Source organism: Elgaria multicarinata, chromosome 1, assembly GCF_023053635.1.
Source record: "Elgaria multicarinata webbii isolate HBS135686 ecotype San Diego chromosome 1, rElgMul1.1.pri, whole genome shotgun sequence".
In the NCBI taxonomy this organism is placed as follows: domain Eukaryota; kingdom Metazoa; phylum Chordata; class Lepidosauria; order Squamata; family Anguidae; genus Elgaria; species Elgaria multicarinata.
Genome location: NC_086171.1, coordinates 181,218,691 through 181,236,929, shown reverse-complemented (window position 1 = coordinate 181,236,929; position 18,239 = coordinate 181,218,691). Strand labels below are relative to the sequence as shown.

Here is an 18,239-nt window from a genome sequence, read left to right as displayed (position 1 = left end):
AGGCAAAACTGAAGTACTTTGGCCACATAATGAGAAGACAGGATACCCTGGAGAAGAGGCTGATGCTAGGGAAAGTGGAAGGCAAAAGGAAGAGGGGCCGACCAATGGCAAGATGGATGGAGGATATTCTGGAGGTGACAGACTTGACCTTGGGGGAGCTGGGGGTGGCAACGGCCGACAGAAAGCTCTGGCGTGGGCTGGTCCATGAAGTTGCGAAGAGTCGGAAGCGACTGAACAAATAAACAACAAACATAAATGTTTTAAATAAATAAATGAACACAGATGATACTAATAACAACAGCCAGAAATATTCAGATTTGCAGCAAAAACGACGAAGACCCTTAAAGTCTATCAAATACATTATTGCATAAGCTTTCGTGGACTACCATCTACTTTATCAGACGCATTTACCACGCTAAGGAGGATAATCATGCTTCGGTTTGGGGCTACTCAGAGGCATCTGCCCAGCCGCTACTGGAAGCAGGATGCTGGGCTGCACAGACGTTAGTCCGCCCTTACAAGGATGTTTGTTCTTAACCGCAGCCTGCTGGTTTCACATCAATTTCCCGGCCCGACACAGCGCCCTCAAGTGGCCAAATCTCGCCGCCCTTTCGCTGCTGCGGCAAGCCAAGACAGAGAAGCCGAGCCTGTGGCCGCTTTGCGCAGGCGCGTTGGAGAGCACGAGCCACGCCAACTCTTTCGTCTCGCGTCATCGCTACCGCCGGCATAGACAGAGCCCGCGGCCCTGATTGGCGCGCGGAGGGGAGAGGAGGGAGGAGCTACTTTAGGGGGCGGAACCCGGAAACGAGGGTCTGGGCTGCTGGATGGCTGCGGAAGCGCCGAGAGCTCGGGTGCTGGGGTGCAGTGGCTGTGCGCGCCTTCCCGATGCTGCGCTCACTCCACCTGCTGGGCTGGTTCTGGCTGTGGGCGCTGCACTTGCAGGGGCAGCTCTCTCCTGCCACCGGGAAGGAGGTCGACGTCGCCCACTATAGGTGAGCCGGTCCAGGGTCTTGGCGGTGGGAACTCAGCCAAGCCCTGATCCCGATCTCTCAGGAAAAGGTGCGAGGCTCTTCCACAGCCATCTGCGTGCCGCATCCCTCAGCTGGGCTCCTTTGCCTTCAAAACAGGCAGAATTTCAACAGGTGGAGCTTTCTCACCCTGCATCTTTAAGGGTAGGCAGGCAGATTTTCTGCGTCTGTGTGGATAATCTTGACCTGTTGAACTTTTTCCTGTCATGAAGTGGCATCCTCTCTCCTAGAGCAAGGCCGGGGATGAAGAGTCCTCTAGATAGTGTTGGATTGCAGATCCCATCAGCATGACCTGTGGGGAGGGATGATGGCAGTTGCACTCCAACAGCATCTGGTGGGCCACGTGTTGTTCCTTATCCCTGTCCTACAGGGAAATGTTGGAGAGGGGGAAGAGATCTGTCAACTGGTATTGAGAATAAAACTGCCAATATCATACTGCCTTTATACAAAGCTATGGTGGACCACACTTAGAATACTATGTACAGTTCTGGTCACCACACCTGTAAAAATATTGTAGAGGTGTGGGGGGGGGGAGTGCAGAAAACTGCAACTAAAATTATCAAGGGGCTGAAGCATCTCCCCTATGAGCTGGGATTGTTTAGCTTGGAGAAAAGGAGGGTAAGGGGAGACATAATGGAGGTGTACAAAATTATGCATTGTGTAGAGAATGTGGACAGGGAGACATTTTTCTCCCTCTCTCATAATACTAGAACCTAGAGTCAAACCATGAAGGAGATTGGCGGGAGATTCAGGACAGATAAAAGGAAGTAGTTCTTCACATCATGCATAGTTAAATTATGGAATTCGCTACCACAAGATGTAGTGATGGCCACCAATTTCAATAGCTTTAAAAGGGGGTTGGATAAATTCCTGGATGAGAAAGCTGCCAGTGACTACTAGTCCTGATGGGTATGTGCTACCTCCAGTGTCAGAGGCAGTAAGTCTATATACACCAGTTGCTGGGGAACATGGGTGAGAGGGTGCTGTTGCACCTGTGTCCTGCTTGTGGGTTCCTGGCCGACAGCTGGTTTGACCGCTTTGTGAACAGAGTGTTGGACTAAATGGACCTTTGGTCTGATCCAGCATGGCTCTTCTTATGTTCTTATGCTCTTAACTGCTTATTTGAAGCTATATTTGTGGGCAAATTTACAAGGTTTTGTTATCGACTTAGTATTGAGAATAAAATGTGTTTTTAAGCAATGGAATGGAGAGTGGTGGGTAAATTGATTCTTATTAGATGATGGTGCAGGTCAGTGGAGGCTGGTGGCTCAGCTGTCAGTGGGGTGGTGTATCCATTCTGTGTTTCAGTTAGAATCAGAACTCTAAAGGAGCTATGCAAGGTGTGAAGGGGTTAATGGGAGTTGAGGTCCAAAGCATCTGGGGGCACCAGGTTAGGGAAGGCTTCTTATTATTATTATTATTATTATTTATTTATATAGCACCATCGATGTACATGGTGCTGTACAGATAACACAGTAAATAGCAAGACCCTGCCGCATAGGCTTACAATCTAATAAAGTTGTAGTAAACAATAAGAAGGGAAGGAGAATGCAAACAGGCACAGGGAAGTGTAAACAGGCACCGGGAAGGGTGAAGCTAACAGTATAGAGTCAGAACAAACTCAAAGTTTAAAAGCTATAGGGAAAAGAAAAGTTTTTAGCTGTGTTTTAAAAGCTGTGATTGAGTTGGTAGTTCTCAGGTGTTCTGGAAGAGCATTCCAGGCATGAGGGGCAGCAGAGGAAAATGGACGAAGCCGAGCAAGGGAAGTAGAGACCCTTGGGCAGGCAAGAAGCATGGCATCAGAGGAGCGAAGAGCACGAGCGGGGCAATAGTGTGAGATGAGAGAGGAGAGATAGGCAGGAGCTAGACCGTGAAAAGCTTTGAAGGTCAACAGGAGAAGTTTATATTGGATTCTGGAGTGAATTGGGAGCCAATGAAGAGATTTCAGAAGCGGAGTGACATGGTCAGAGCGGCGGGCCAGGAAGATGATCTTAGCAGCAGAGTGGTGGACAGAGACCAGCGGACTGATGTGAGATGAGGGGAGGCCAGAGAGGAGGAGGTTGCAGTAGTCCAACCGAGAGATAACCAGTGCGTGAACGAGAGTCTTGGCAGAAGAGACAGACAAAAATGGTCGAATCCTGGCAATATTATACAGGAAGAAACGACAAGATTTAGCTACTGCCTCGATATGAGGGATAAAGGAGAGCGAGGAATCAAATATAAAGCCAAGGCTACGAGTTTCCTTGACCGGAGTAAGCGTGACATCGTTGACAGTAAGAGAGAATGAGAGATGAGGAGAAGGTTTAGGAGGAAAAACAAGCAGTTCAGTTTTTGCCATATTGAGTTTCAAACGGCGATGAAGCAGCCAGGCTGAGATATCTGAAAGACATGCTGAGATACGATCGTGGACATCAGGAGAAAGTTCCGGAGATGAGAGGTATAGTTGTGTGTCATCGGCATACAGGTGATATTGGAGGCCATGAGATTGAATAAGTTTACCCAAGGGCAGCATGTATAGAGAAAACAGCAGCGGGCCAAGCACCGAGCCTTGCGGAACCCCTACTGAAAGGAGAAAGGAGGAGGACGAGCTGCCGTTAGCCGACACGCTGAAAGAGCGACCCTCTAGATAGGAGGCGAACCAGTTATAGACAGAGCCACAGAGTCCAAGGTCATGGAGGGAATCTAAGAGAAGATCGTGATCAACCGTGTCAAAGGCTGCAGTTAGATCAAGGAGAATAAGGACGGAATAATGGCCCTTAGACTTGGCAGTGAGAAGATCATTGGTGATCTTGGTAAGGGCTGTTTCAGTGGAATGCAAAGGACGGAATCCAGATTGAAAGGGATCTAGAGCAGAGTTACTAGAGAGAAAGTCAAGACAGCGAGAGTAGACCACACGTTCCAGAATCTTTGAGACAAGGGGCAACAGAGAGACAGGTCGGTAGTTAGACAGAGAAAGTCGATCAAGAGTGGGTTTTTTGAGAATGGGAGAGACAGTAGCATGTTTAAAAGCAGAGGGAAATGAGCCAGAGGACAGAGAAGAATTAATGATGTGAGGCAAGGACGGGAGGATAGCGGGGATAAGATTAATAAAGACGCGAGAGGGAATTGGATCACGGGAACAAGTGGAAGGCTTCGACGAGCGCAGTATTTTAGACAGTTCATCAGCTGAGACTGAGGGGAACGCCGAGAGAGTTGCAGGAGGAACTGACAGGTGAGGCACAGGAGCTGGGAGCGGAGCAGAGCTGGTCAGATCGGAGCGAATAGTTTGGATTTTAGCATTGAAGAAAGAGGCAAAGTCATTGGCAGACAGAGAGGCGGGGAGAGATGGTGGATTAGGTTTCAGGAGAGAATTGAAGGACTTGAAGAGCCGCTGAGGGTGTCTAGCATTTGACTGGATCAGCGTTGAGTAGTGCTGCTGTTTGGCCAGTGAAATGGCAGAAGAGAAAGAGGAGAGAACAAATTTGTAGTGGACAAAGTCCGCCAAGTCCCTGGTCTTACGCCACAGGCGTTCGGCTGCCCGGGAGCAAGAGCGAAGGTAGCGGAGGAAAGAGGTGAGCCACGGTTGGGGTTGAGCGGGGCGAATTATCCGAGTTGTAGATGGAGCAAGATTATCAAGAGTTGAAGACAATGTGGAGTTAAAGGAGGAGACGGCTGAGTCCAAGGAGACGGCTGTGAAGACAGAAGGAAGAGAGGAGGCTAGAGACTGAGAGAAAGCCTCATAGTTGATAGAATGCAGGTCACGACAAGGGCGTGAAGCAGGACGTGAAGGAGGGGGATTGTGAGTAATATTGAAAGAGACTAGATGATGATCTGACAGAGGAAAGTCAACAATAGAAAAGTCCAGGACAGAGCAGTTCCGAGTGAGGACAAGATCCAGACAGTGTCCAAGGGAATGTGTGGGTGCTTCAGAGCAGAGCTTGAGATCGTAAGAGGAAGATAAGGAGCGAAATCGTAGAGCTGCAGCATCGTGAGGGTCATCCACATGGATATTGAAGTCACCCAAGATCAGAGTAGGAGAGTTGTCAGAGAGGAGAAAGGACAGCCATGAGTCCAGATCAGAGAGAAATTTAGAGGATGAGCCAGGGGGGCGGTAGAGAACTGCAACCCGCAGTCGCAGTGGAGCGAAGAGTCAGAGGCCAAAGGGCAGGAAGCAATCTACTTGAATTAACTCCTTTTCTGGCTGATGGCTGAGCCAGGTTGTCTCAACCTTGCTGTGGTGGTCTTCTGATGGGCGGAGTTGCAACCTCCCAGTGGCCCTTAGTCTTCTGGCTGATGGCAAAATACTCATTTTGATGAAAATATGTTTTGTTTTTAGATGACGCACATACGTATTGCACCAGATACCATTCTATTATCTGTGAGAGAAGGGGGGATGCTTCTTCTGAGATGGCACTTGTATTTCACAGTTTTTATAAGTACTTGTATTAGAAATAATTTACATCTTTCTTTTTAAAGTATTGATAGATTAGTCAGGTGCAAATTTTAAATTGATCACGTTAACTATTTAATCAACTAAGGGCAAGATCCTATGTATGTTTAGACAGAAAAAGTTCTACAACTACCAGAATGCCTCAGCCAATCTTAAACATGCATAGGGTTCTACCCTAAATTCTGCAGCTGTGGCAAATACCCCCAAATCTCCTCGACATCAGTGCCAAGGGCACTGTTGTGGGGCCACTCCCAGAGATCATGGGCATCCATGTAAGAAACCTTTCTCACACATTATGGCCTTTAGGCAAAGTTTTTTATGGGTGGCATTAACATTTGCACTGGCACTTTTGCGGACATGGAAGGTGGGGATGTGTCTCAGCATGACTGCTAGTTGTGTAAGAGCCCCTAGTTTCTTTCCAGAAGCATTGGGTGAGAAGATTATGGTGGATGCTATCGGCAGCGGGCCCAGGGCTGTGTTTTGCAGAGGTCCTGAGGAAATACTATCCTGGTATTTCATGAATTTCACAAACAAACTAAAACTTTCTGTATAGGTCAGTTTTAATAAGATTTCTGACGTTTTATTTTATTTTTCCCTTAGAGAGCGAGTCAAGTCCATGTTTTATCATGCTTACAATAACTACCTGGAAAATGCCTTCCCGTATGATGAACTGCGTCCTCTGACATGTGATGGGCAGGACACATGGGGAAGGTAACTGGGAAGAATAATTGTGGGGTTTGGGGGGATGCTTGTAGAATTTTAAAGTGACATCTTTTGTATGGGCCTTCCCTATTTGGCAGAGGAAATGGGCGCTATGGTAGAGACAAAATGTGTCCGTCTCTTATTCAGATAGCTGAAAGAATTTAGATTAACTTTCCCCAACCTGGTGCCTTCTAGATGTGTTGGACTACAACAGTCACCATCCCCAGCTGGGGAATTTGAGGATTGTAGTCCAACACATCTGGAAGGCAGCAAGTTGGGAAAAGCTGGTCTACACCCAATGTTTCGTTAGTATTGTCAGTTTTATAGGTTCAGTTGTTGAATGCAAAAGCAGCGTGGGTGGCTGACACCATGCGCTAATGTGACTTAGAATAACGTTTAGTTATTTAAAGTCATTTTAACCCAGCCTTTCCGTCCAGGTGTTCAAAGCAGCTTTTTCTTCTTGCTCATACTGAGCTCGTGGTACTTTGTTTGTAATTTCCCTCCACCAGTAGCATAGTGACATTCCTCTTTATGTGTGGTGATTTCCTACATGGATATTGCTTGTGGAAAATCCTCAGCTTGTGTAAGGAGCTCTCAAAATTTGGCATTGTGATAACTTATTTGCTCAGATGAGCCATTTCAATTTGCCTAAAATCCATTTACACAACTATGTGGATATTTTTTCCTGACTTGGGGGATGGGGGACGGAAGACCATTAGCTAAATGTCCAAATGGGCATCTTTCAATGTCTCTTGTGTTTGAGGCCACTTTTTTTCTAAATGCCATTGCTTTATTTTGTCATCTGCTTTTTTCAGTTTTTCTCTCACCTTGATTGATGCTCTAGATACTTTACTAGTAAGTACCATCCATCCCTCAGTAAAGTTCTTTCTTAATTTTCTCGTGTCTTGCTTATCTTCTTCACTAAATTAACCTGAAGGTTTGATAGAGGTGGGATTATCTTTCTTAGCACCTTCTATTTAATGGCACAGGAGTGTACATTCCCAGTCAGGGCCAAAAGCTTCCAACTTAAGTGCAACGTCAGAGTAATCCAATGTAATGTTTTATATCCTGTAATGTTCTGTACCATGAGGAGCTTCGTTTGTGGAATAAAATGTATGTGGGTGCATGCATTGTCAAGCAAGGCTCAACATTTCATGTGCTAAGGAGGTCTCAGCTTGGTGCGTACATGCACAAGTTGCTGCTGTGTGAGGGGCACCGAAGTGACACCTGTGGAACCCATTTGGCTGTATGCAAACAGCAATAGGCTGTTATATGGCTTGGGACCACAATACCTGATGGAATGCCTCTCCCAGCATGAACCAACCTATACATTTAAGGTCCTCCTCCTGTACCTCCTCCAAAGGAGGCTCAGGGAGGTGGCAATAAGGGAGAGGACCTTCTCGGTGGTGGCCCCCCAGTTATGGAATGATCTCCCTGACGAGCTCAGTCTGGTGCCAAATTAAAACTGCCCTCTTTTCTTAGGCATTTGGCAGCATACCATGAGCCTTTGGTTGATTGTTTAAAAATTGTTTTTAGATATATGTTGTCTATGTGTGTTCTGTTTATATATTATTATGTACATGGTTTTGCACTATGTGTAATGTATTTTTAATGGCTTTTAATTTTTGTGGACTACCCAGAGAGCTTCGGCTATGGGGCAGTATACAAATATAAGAAATGAAATGAAACAGCAGTGGCCCTTTTTGGGCAAAACTGAGGCACAGACCAATTGAATGGAAAATTGAAGAGTAGGGAACAAAGAAGGGAAGAGGGCACTGGGTGGGAGTTCATTAGCAGTATTTTGGTTTTTACAGGGAATGCCTATTCCACGATCAAACCCCCCCCCCCCATCTTTTCTTCCCTTGAATGTAGATATTTGCTGTCTCATGAACCGGCAGCTGTGATTTCAATGACTTGCATTTTGTTCCAGATTTTGGGGAATGTCTCTGAGTTCCAGCGAGTAGTCAGTGTGCTGCAGGAGGGCGTGAACTTTGATATTGATGTAAATGCTTCTGTCTTTGAAACCAATATCAGGGGTGAGCTGAATTCTAAAGGTCACTTGTCTTTAAAGTGTTTTGCATAACGTAAATTGAGGCTGAGTTGCAGATGACCATGGAATAAGAAAATAAGTTTAACAGTCCTTGTTCAGAGCTAATGTATCTCCAAAACAGCTAGGGCAGGGATGGGTAACTAGCATAGCCAATGGTGAAGGATCATGGGAGTTGTAGGCCAAAACATCTGGAGAGTGCACACGCTGCCCACCCCTGTAGTAGGGGAAGCAACAGTAGAGGGCTGTTGTCTTCATGTCCTACTTGTAGGCTTCCTGGAAGCGTCTAGCAGGCAACTGTCAGAAACAGCAGCCTGGGCTAGACAGACCTTTGGTCTGATGAGCAGAGCTCATCTTTATGTTCTTGTAATTATTCCCGATGCTTTTTGGTTTGTGGCTTTTCTGTATTCATTACTAAGCCTCTAGTTTGAATATTTCATGACTTGCATATTCCATTCCTTGCAATGATCAAGGGGAAAAGTTGTTGCTGGGATAACGACAATGATAGTGTATCCCTGGAGAAGCTGAATTTAATGCCTGGCTCTTCTGTAACCACTGAAAAGGAAGCAAGTTCTGCACACTTCACGCTGTCTGTGTGGTCCCCTTGAACATATTTTGATGGGGGGAAATCTGGGGACCAGCAATGTGTGCCCATCCTTTGTCCCTGGTAACATTATTTTGCTTCTAAATAAGCTTTGTCTCCCCCATTGCAGTGGTTGGTGGCCTCTTGTCTGCTCACTTGCTGTCAAAGAAGGCTGGTGTTGAAGTGGAAGCAGGATGGCCGTGCTCTGGGCCTCTCCTGAGGATGGCAGAGGATGCTGCTCGAAAACTTTTGCCCGGTGAGCATCCTTGCAGAAACTGAGAACTCATTCTCTCTTTCCCTCCATGATGCTATACTATAAGCTATATATTGCTTATATATAGTTTTCATTTTTGTGAAACACCAAAAGAGCTTCAGCTATTGGGTGGTACAGAAATGAAATAAATGAATTAAATACTATTCAAAAATGAATTATAATGTTGTTATTTATGATAAATATATATATTGAATAGATGCTTTATGAATGGAGTCACGAGCCATATGTGCCAGGAACCACAGAAACATTTCCCTGCACATCACTGGAAGCCAAAGAGGTGTAGGTGATGGGCACCTCACTGTGTTGAAAAGAAATGTGTGTGTTCCTGATGCATACTGGGCAGAACGTTAATGAAGGTTAAAGTGATCAGCATGGATTCAAGTGTCTGCTTTTCCCTTTCTAAATGGGAACACTAAGACAGGAAATATAGCTTGGCAGAGTGGTAGGAAACATCCAAAGTCTGATGGGTATCTACAGATGAAATAACACAGCTAATGCAATACTTACTTGGAGGAAGTTTAAAAGGCACTTTCGGAACAATCCTGTGGGCTCTAGACAGCATCTGGGGTGCCATAGGATGCTGCAGATCTCCTTCATACCATGAACAGAGCTATAAGATCCAATTGTGGATCTTCCCCTCTCTGCCACAGAAATCTCCACGGTGGCTCCTATTTCTGAGGTCAGAGGGATGGGAAGAGGGCATGTTGGTAGCTGGGGGGTGGGGGAGTGAGAAGGAGAGCCATAGATCTGCAGTGTCCAGAAGCCTCTCTGTCACCTGTCCCCACCAACTAGAAGGGAGGGGAGCTAGACAGGTCAAGAGGCCTGTCTAGCTCAACACAACAAAATCAGAGGAACAGGAGGCCGTAAAAGCCTCCATCCTCCTCCTGCCCGGCTCTTGCCAGCAGGGCTTTGGATAGATGGAATACTCTGATCTATCTACAGAGTAATCTATAAGACTTTGCTCTTTCTCTGCTGTATATGAGATGGATCTGTCACTATATATTCATTGAACACTTGAGCTGGAACAACATATGATCCTAAAGTCCATTGAGTTTAGTTGGGCTATGTAACAAGGACATCTTTACTGCAGTTGGCAACTCAGAGGGATATTGGGAGTTGTAGGATTTTTTTCCTGTCTTAATATGCATATGATTGCACCCTTTACTGTTTATGTTGAGTTGTGTTCCCCAGGTGACTAGGCCTGGGTTATTTACATGCCTAAACCTCACAATGCTTTGAAAGAGGCAAATTTCTCCAGTAGTTTTCTCTCTTCTTTGGCATCTCTTTAGATTGTGTCAGATTGTTACTGATTTAGAGCCCAATCCTATGTATGTTTAGCTAGAAATAAATCCTACAACTCCCAGGATCACTTTTGGCTGGCTGGGGGATCCTGGGAGTTGTGGGATTTATTTCTGTCTAAACATGCATAGGATTGCAGCCTTGGTGTTTAAACTGGCAATACAAGGTGAAACAAAAGATGCACATCTTATCCCTAGGGAAATCCGTAGCTTGAACTGGGCCAATGGCGTTGTTCCACTAACTTATCAGCTGTGTAGACTCACAGGGATTCACATGGAGATCAGTGCAGTCTCTGTGTAGTTTGTGGGCATCAGGTGCACTGAATCTGTGTACTTTACACCCTCAAGTGTGGAAAAGGCAAGACTAGAATGTATTGAAATCATTTGTTGCCAATGAGATCCACAGGACGTGTAACAATAGCTCTGGAAAAGCAATAGCTATACAAAGCACCCAATACCTGAATAGTGTAAACTCTACTGTGACCTCTAATTTCTGAATCTTCACCCCTCCATCCTGCAACTTCCAAGATCTTCTAAAAAAAACTATGAGGGCTAGAAACATTCTTATTTTAGTTTCATTCTCGGGATGCCAGGCTTAATGCCAGAAAACAGATTGCTTGCTTACGTACCAAATCTCTGAAAGCAGGGAATACACACTGTCTTTGTTTAAGAACAGCTAATATACCTTGAGCAAGTGTTTGTTTGTTTAAAAGAGAACATCAGCAGTCAGACTGTTCTGGTCCACTTAATTTTCCCAGTTGTGTGATCCTATGTGCCTTCGTTTTGAAGCCTTTCAGACGCCAACTGGAATGCCGTATGGGACAGTGAATTTACTACATGGAGTAAATCCTGGAGAGACACCAATTACTTGTACTGCTGGTATTGGTACATTCATAGTGGAATTTGGTACATTAAGTCATCTTACAGGTGATCCAGTATTTGAAGACGTTGCCAGAAAAGCTCTTAAGGCCCTCTGGAAAAATCGCTCTGATATTGGCTTGGTGAGTGAAAACGCTCATGTTTTGTTTAATCTTTTATGGGCCTGTCTAAGGCATGGTTATTAAGCCACTAACCCTTTTGCAGCAAACAGTTAGTGAGCCTGTTTAAACTGTGGTTATGTAGCCTAATGGTTAGAAATGGTTCACATGATAGTCATGGTTCACAGGACATGCTAAGCCATAATATTTAGCTCAAAATGTTTAACCACCATGCATCCTAATAGCTTGCCAGTTGGTCTGCAATAATAAGAGTAAAATATAATAAACAACATCATCCTTCACTTAACATACAACTGGGAGACAAACAAACCATAAAATGGCAGCTTAAGGCAATAAAATCGATTTTAAACTTTTGGGCAAATCAGAACGTCTTGACCTGACGCTGAAAAGATTGTAATGTCCGCATCAGTCAGTCCAGATGTTCCAAAGTTGGGGTGCCACCACAGGAAAGGTCTCATATGTACAGGTATAGCATCCTTTACCAGGTGATGGACCTCAGAGAAATGCATTGATCACAGGACTGCATGAATATAACAGTACCAGGTGAACCATATGCTGTAATCATATACAAGCTGACATATGATGAATTAATTGTTTTGCTCAAAAATCTCTAATTTCATTTGCCTATGTAAAGGGCAAACCATTGTTGACATAGCCATTTTACAGTAGCATGTTGTCTAGATATCTCAAGCTTTTTTACATGCATGAAATTTGTGATTATTTTGGAAGGCTTGCTGAAGTCCAGATATTTAATCACTTGTATCCCTCGGTTTACTAAGGGTGCGATCCTGTGTATGTTTAGACTGAAACAAGTCCTACCAGCATTCCCCAGCAGCCATGTAAGATTTATTTCTGTCTAAACATGCATAGGATTGTGTCCTAAACTAGATATTTCTATCACAGAAAGAAAGCTGGTCTAATTTAGCATGCATACACATATGCATGTGTACACACACACACACACACACACACACACACACACACACACACACACACTTTGGAGACCAGCCTTGCTTTCTAGTAATTGATTCTTTCCTCTACATGCATTCTTACAAATCAATTGTTTTTTAAAAAAGTATTTTTATAGTGTTGTCCCTGATATAGAAATCAGGTCTGTATAGAAATCAGGTCTGTAATTCTCTCACAGTAGAAGTTCTGTTATTTCTTTCTGGTGGACACTGTTTGTTTTCATTGAAAACTGATGAGATCCCAGAAGACTGGAAAATGCAAAGTGGCTACAACAGGCGTGAATGTGGGAGTAAAATTCACTCTGGGGAATAACCAAGTATATTCAGCTGTTTTCTAGGCTTATAATACAGTCCTGTGCAAATGCGCATGTATAGAACTTGAACCTGAAAATTAGCTGCTTGCTTCCACCTTTAAAGTCTTGCACCTTGCTGAAATCTGATATTCTGAATACATGTACTGTGCAGTTTTAATAGTTACAGTTCATGCCATGCTGAGTTTTCGGAGTCGAAAGGCTGTGTTAAGGTATCATTAATGGGGTACATTAGATATGGCCAGTCCCGTGTTGACAAAAATGGCTTATTATTATTATTATTATTTTAATTAAGACACTGGCTTTGATGGTATTAATGTACACTGTTGGTGCTAGACGCGCATTAAAAGTTTAAGAGAGGCTGAAGAAGTGAAGATTCTTGAGGCTGCACTAAAGTTACATTTTTCTATGTTTCTTTTTCCAAAGTTGGTATAACTTAGTGAGCAAACTGGGATCTGCTTTTGCTGAACTATATAGAAAAGCAAGACTATGCTAATCTCAAACCACGGGTTTTATAGGTGAGTTTTTCCTTTCTTCAGGTGGGCAACCACGTTGATGTAGTATCTGCCAAATGGATCGCTCAAGATGCTGGGATTGGCGCAGGAGTAGATTCCTATTTTGAGTACCTTGTGAAAGGAGCCATCCTGTTACAGGACGAGGAGCTGATGTCCATGTTTCTAGGTGAGAAGGCCCTGTGCTTACTAGCCTCACACCCAAGCCTCACACTAGCCTCACACCCAAGCACTTTTCTTAAGCGTATTGCCAATGCAACATATCTAGAAACCTACTCATAGGTCTGCATCAAAGACAGGTCTTCTATACCAGTGTGAGAGCTTCTTCCTCACTCACCTATCATCATCCCTTGCCCTTCAGTGGCTTTAGAACTAGACAGGGGATTTGCTTCAAATCTTGACACCTGGTCCACCTAAGCTCCCAATGGCCAGTCACCTAGGCCTTTTAAAGCAAGGGTGGAGAACCTCAGCCCCAGGGGCCTGATTTGGTCCTCCTGGGGTCCCAGTCTGACCTAGGTTTCCCGAGATGGCCCTGTCACCGTTCCCTCGACCACCAACTGTTGCTGGCTTCCCAGCATGTGTGCAGTTTTTTCCCTATTCTAAAAGGCTGGAATGTGTTTCCTAAGGCCTACTTTCTGGTAGTAAGAGTTTTAAACTATCATACGCTGGTAGTTTTTGTATTTCAGCTCCTCTGCTTTTACCTTCAGCCCTAACCCCACCCACCCCTTGTCTTCAGTGCTGCCTACCACTGAAATGCAGCTTCTTTGAAATTGAATTTGGCCTTTGGGCTGAAAGAATTTCCCCATCCCTCTTTTAAAGTGTTCTTGCCAGTGTGCGTATGCAGCAGATGTGAGGCTGCATGTGCCCCTTGCAAGGTATCTGGACCTGGGTTTACATAGAAGCACTGCAGGGAGTCAAATGACACTTATTGTAAGTTGGCCTGATCTTGCTTACACCTGCCCCGTCAGCTTTAATGGTACCTTGTGAACACTTTGTCTTTTTCCCTTCTTGAACAGTGTTGTGTGTTTTTTTTTAAAAAAAACAACAACCTTCATTTTGCCATTTTTTTGATATTTTTATGTATAAAATACTCTGATTATGTGTTTCCTAGAGGGTTAACTCATGAAATATGTGTGAATAGAGAGTATGAAAGGCTTTTCATTCTGAGTTCTATGTGATTTTTATCACTGGTTTTTGACTTGCTCTTCTCTCTATAGACTATAACAAAGCTATAAAGAACTACACAAAATTTGATGATTGGTACCTCTGGGTCCAAATGTACAAAGGGACCGTCTCGATGCCGGTTTTTCAGTCTCTTGAGGCCTACTGGCCTGGCTTACAGGTAAGGGCTGCAGTAGAATAGTCATCTTACCATTGCTTTTCCAAATCCATAGATACAGTAAAAAACTGGGACCTGTACCTGAACAGACTTCCAACATAGTTAGTAGAACAGGGTTATACTGGATAATGCCATATGTAATCGGAAGTGTTAAAGAAAAGGAGAGCAAATGCCTACATTGGGGAAGCTGGATGTTAGAATCTTTTGCCAAGAAAAGCAGGCAGATGCTGGCCTGCCTTGCTGTCCAAGCTTGAGCTGCCATTCCTGCTGGCAAAGCTATTCCGGTATACAGAATTAAATGATTTCTTATACACAATAGGTATTGAACCCCAAGTGTCTGGGTTAGATTATTACTTTTAGACCTGAAATGGAGTGGTTGCCGCTGAGGTGTGGCAGGTTTCTTTCAGCCTGAAGGCTGAACTCCATTTCTGAGGACCTCCTGACGTTCCATGGGTGGGTTGGAGCCAAAGGCAGTGCCAGAAATACCAGCCTATTTTAGCTTAAAATTCTAACTACCAGTATCTAAGCCTGAAGATACAAGACAAGCTTTTAGAAGGGGAGGGGCACTTCACAAAAGCTGGGGGATCCCTAAACGATGGGTGGTATGGGGAAAGGGCCTTTTGGGGCCCCATGCCTGAGGTTTTGCACCCCTGATTTATGCATTCCCCAGTCCTCCTGTCAGTACATGAGTGATTATGCTATTAGCAGATCACTCATATTTGTGGCTTCTAGTTGTACTTTCTGCTTAGCAAAGAGAATTTGATGTTAAGTCTGGCATGGCCAGTTCTTTCTTAATTATCTCACTGGTTTTTCCCCCCTGCTTCCAGAGCCTTATTGGAGACATCGATAGTGCAATGCGAACGTTCCTCAATTATTACACTGTTTGGAGGCAGTTTGGTGGTCTGCCAGAGTTCTACAATATTCCCCAGGGCTATACTGTGGAAAAGCGCGAAGGATACCCCCTTAGACCTGGTTAAGTCTGAAATGAGCATACTTGTAGTACTGTCTTTCATTTTGCTATGTAGAAGACTCTAGCAAATAAAAACTACCGGATGATCTCCAAGTTGATTTTATGGTTTGCCTTGGTTGTTCAAGAATCCATAGTACAAAACTGCTGTACTTCAGTTTTAAGTTGTTCTAGTACCTCTTGCTATTGAAAATGTTGCAAGGCAAGGAAAGCCCATATAGCTAGACTGTTGAATAGGTCTCAAATGGATATTGTTCCCTGAGGTTGCCCAAGGCAAGCTGCCTTAAACAGCCAAATGAATTCTAAACTTCAAAGTGGTGCGATAAAGAGATGGCAAGTCTTTAAAGAGGCTGGTGGCTCTGTGGCTCACTTAAGGCTGTAAGAGACCTTTATTAGGGCTGTCTTGTATTCTGAATTTTGAAAGACTTTGCAGTTCTATTCTGTGTATATCTGCATACAACAACAAAGTAACTAAGTCCAATTGTTTTTACATTTTATATGTAAAGATCTTATATTCCATTTTTATTATTTTGTATTTCTGGCTTATAATTTTTTGTGAGCTGCCCAAGAGAGCTTCGTCTATTGGATGGTATAGAAATGGTGATGGTGATAATAATAATGTGCTTTGTTTGTTTTTTTGCAGAACTGATAGAGAGCGCAATGTACCTGTATCGAGCAACACGAGACCCCACCCTTTTGGAGCTCGGCAGAGATGTTGTTGAGTCATTAGAAAAAGTCAGCAAGGTTGACTGTGGCTTTGCAACAGTTAAGTGTTTCTTTTGCCCTTCTTCCTTCCCCACCCCTCTCGTCATAGGTCAGTTTATCTCTCTCAAGCTTCCTTTGCCATCAGCAAGAGTCAGGCCATCAGAATGTATCATTTTGCTTAATTTGTCTCTCTCCGTATATGGCACAAATACAGCATTGACACCAATTCAGTTCTGCTAATTTCTACAGTACAAGGGCTGAATTGCAAACCCCCCCCCCCCAAAAAAATCAGGTCTTCCACTGGATGGATGACATCAGTGGGTGTAGCCATGCCCAGTGACGTCACCCTGCCCATTTTTCCATGCCTCTTCCAGCACTGAGAAAGGGATTCAGCCAGTGCTAGTTAGGCACCTCCCTTGCACACCACTCACCCTCCCTATCAGGGGTCTGAGAGGTGCATGAAGGAAGATTCTGCTTACACTAGGAGAAAATGCTTCTCCCAGCTCCAGCTCAGTCTCTTGCTGTCCCCATCGTGCATCTCTTGCTGTTCCCCATCAGGGATGGGGAGAGGCATGTGAAGAAAGACTCCGCCAGCACTGGGAAGAGCAGACACTCCTCCCAGTGGTGGCTAAGTCTCCTATGGCCTGCATCCCCACTGTTATCTCCAGTCTGAGATGTGTGATAACTGTGGGGAATCCCCTGTGTGCCCCTCCCTATTAGGGGGAGTGGCACAAAGGGGAATCCTGGCTGTTATCTCCAACCTGGCATTGGAGATAATGGTGGAGATTCGTCCAGAGGGCAGGGCTTGGGCTCCAAGCTCCAGCCACTTGAGGAACCTAAGGAGGCTTCTGCATGCTGGATATGGAATCTCCATGGGCTGGCGGATCCATATTCCTGCTATGCTAGAACTGAACCAATCTCCTGATTCTTGCCTTTAGTGCAGCTGAAATAATAGTATGTTGGGTTCTGTTACATAGTTTAACCACTTCCCCACCCCCTTTATTTTAAAGATCAAAGACCTGAGGGATCACAAACTAGATAACCGCATGGAGTCCTTCTTCCTGGCTGAAACGGTGAAATATTTGTATCTGCTCTTTGACCCTGAGAATTTCATTCATAACAATGGTTCGTCCTTTGACGTTGTCCTGACGCCGTACGGAGAGTGCATTCTTGGTGCTGGCGGATACATCTTCAATACTGAAGCTCATCCTATAGACCCTGCTGCCCTGCACTGTTGCAAGAAACAAAAGGAAGAGCAGTGGGAAGTAGAAGATTTAATGAGAGAGTTCTATTCTCTGAAGAGAAGCAAGAATTTCAATTTTGCAAGAACTTCAGAGAAAAAGGAATCGGGGAGGCAAAAAGATTCTGTGAACACTTCCCCCGAAGGCTGCAAGAGCTGTAAACAGAAAGAAGAAAGGAGAGTCCCACTGCTGAGCTGCCCCAGTCAACCCTTTACCTCAAAACTGGCTGTTCTGGGGCAAGTCTTCTGTGACAACACTTGATTCCTTTGCTCTGTTTCAGAGTGGTTGAATCCAATAAACGGCATTTTATTTGCACTTTCTGTTGCCGTTTCCTTGGTAATGCATATAATGTTTTGCTGCTAGGAGATGCAGTTCTTCAAAATGGGGTCAGTTCTGTTTTGACGTATATCCACTTTGGAAGCAGAAGTATTTTGACAACGAAAAGCCCACCTATTGTGTGACACTCCTGGATTGCTCTACAGTTCTGATTCTGCCAACCCTCTGCATGCCTGTTTTTTAACTTCCTCCTCTCTCTTTGAGAAAGTTTCCATGCTCAAGGCGAGTGAGGAAAAGAAGTGAGGTCGATCTGTTATTAATAACCATGCCGGTTTCAGGTGATGAGGAACATAGAACAACTATTGTTAGTCTCTTATTAAAAAATATTGCACGCAAAGCTTTTGAACATCATATTCTTTGGGTATAGGTCTTCAGGACAAAGATGAAAAAGTACGTGTTGACATGCTCGGGTTGTGGGTACCTAGATGCAACACAATTACCTGGATGCGACTCGTATAAGTAACGCACCGTGTGTACAGGAATTGCTGAATAAGCTATAGT

At 44.5% G+C, this 18,239-nt stretch overlaps 1 protein-coding gene across 1 annotated transcript; it reads left to right on the top strand.

Moving 5' to 3' along the window:
• Nucleotides 1–811: 811 nt before the first annotated feature.
• On the top strand, nucleotides 812–18,075 carry EDEM2 (ER degradation enhancing alpha-mannosidase like protein 2). Its single transcript, XM_063144937.1, has 11 exons — nucleotides 812–992; nucleotides 6,058–6,168; nucleotides 6,975–7,014; nucleotides 8,090–8,195; nucleotides 8,920–9,045; nucleotides 11,151–11,362; nucleotides 13,178–13,319; nucleotides 14,368–14,492; nucleotides 15,317–15,461; nucleotides 16,100–16,221; nucleotides 17,172–18,075. Exons 1-11 carry the CDS (start codon nucleotides 886–888, stop codon nucleotides 17,661–17,663), a joined length of 1,728 nt encoding a protein of 575 aa, XP_063001007.1. The 5' UTR covers nucleotides 812–885; the 3' UTR covers nucleotides 17,664–18,075.
• The last annotated feature ends 164 nt before the right edge of the window (nucleotides 18,076–18,239 follow it).

Coding starts and splice junctions, on each gene's coding strand:
- EDEM2 (XM_063144937.1), top strand. CDS start 886: ATGCTGCGCTCACTCCACCTGCTGGGCTGGTTCTGGCTGTGGGCGCTG. Junction 14,493..15,316: donor CCTACTGGCCTGGCTTACAG/GTAAGGGCTGCA, acceptor CCCTGCTTCCAG/AGCCTTATTGGAGACATCGA. Junction 15,462..16,099: donor AGGATACCCCCTTAGACCTG/GTTAAGTCTGAA, acceptor GTTTTTTTGCAG/AACTGATAGAGAGCGCAATG.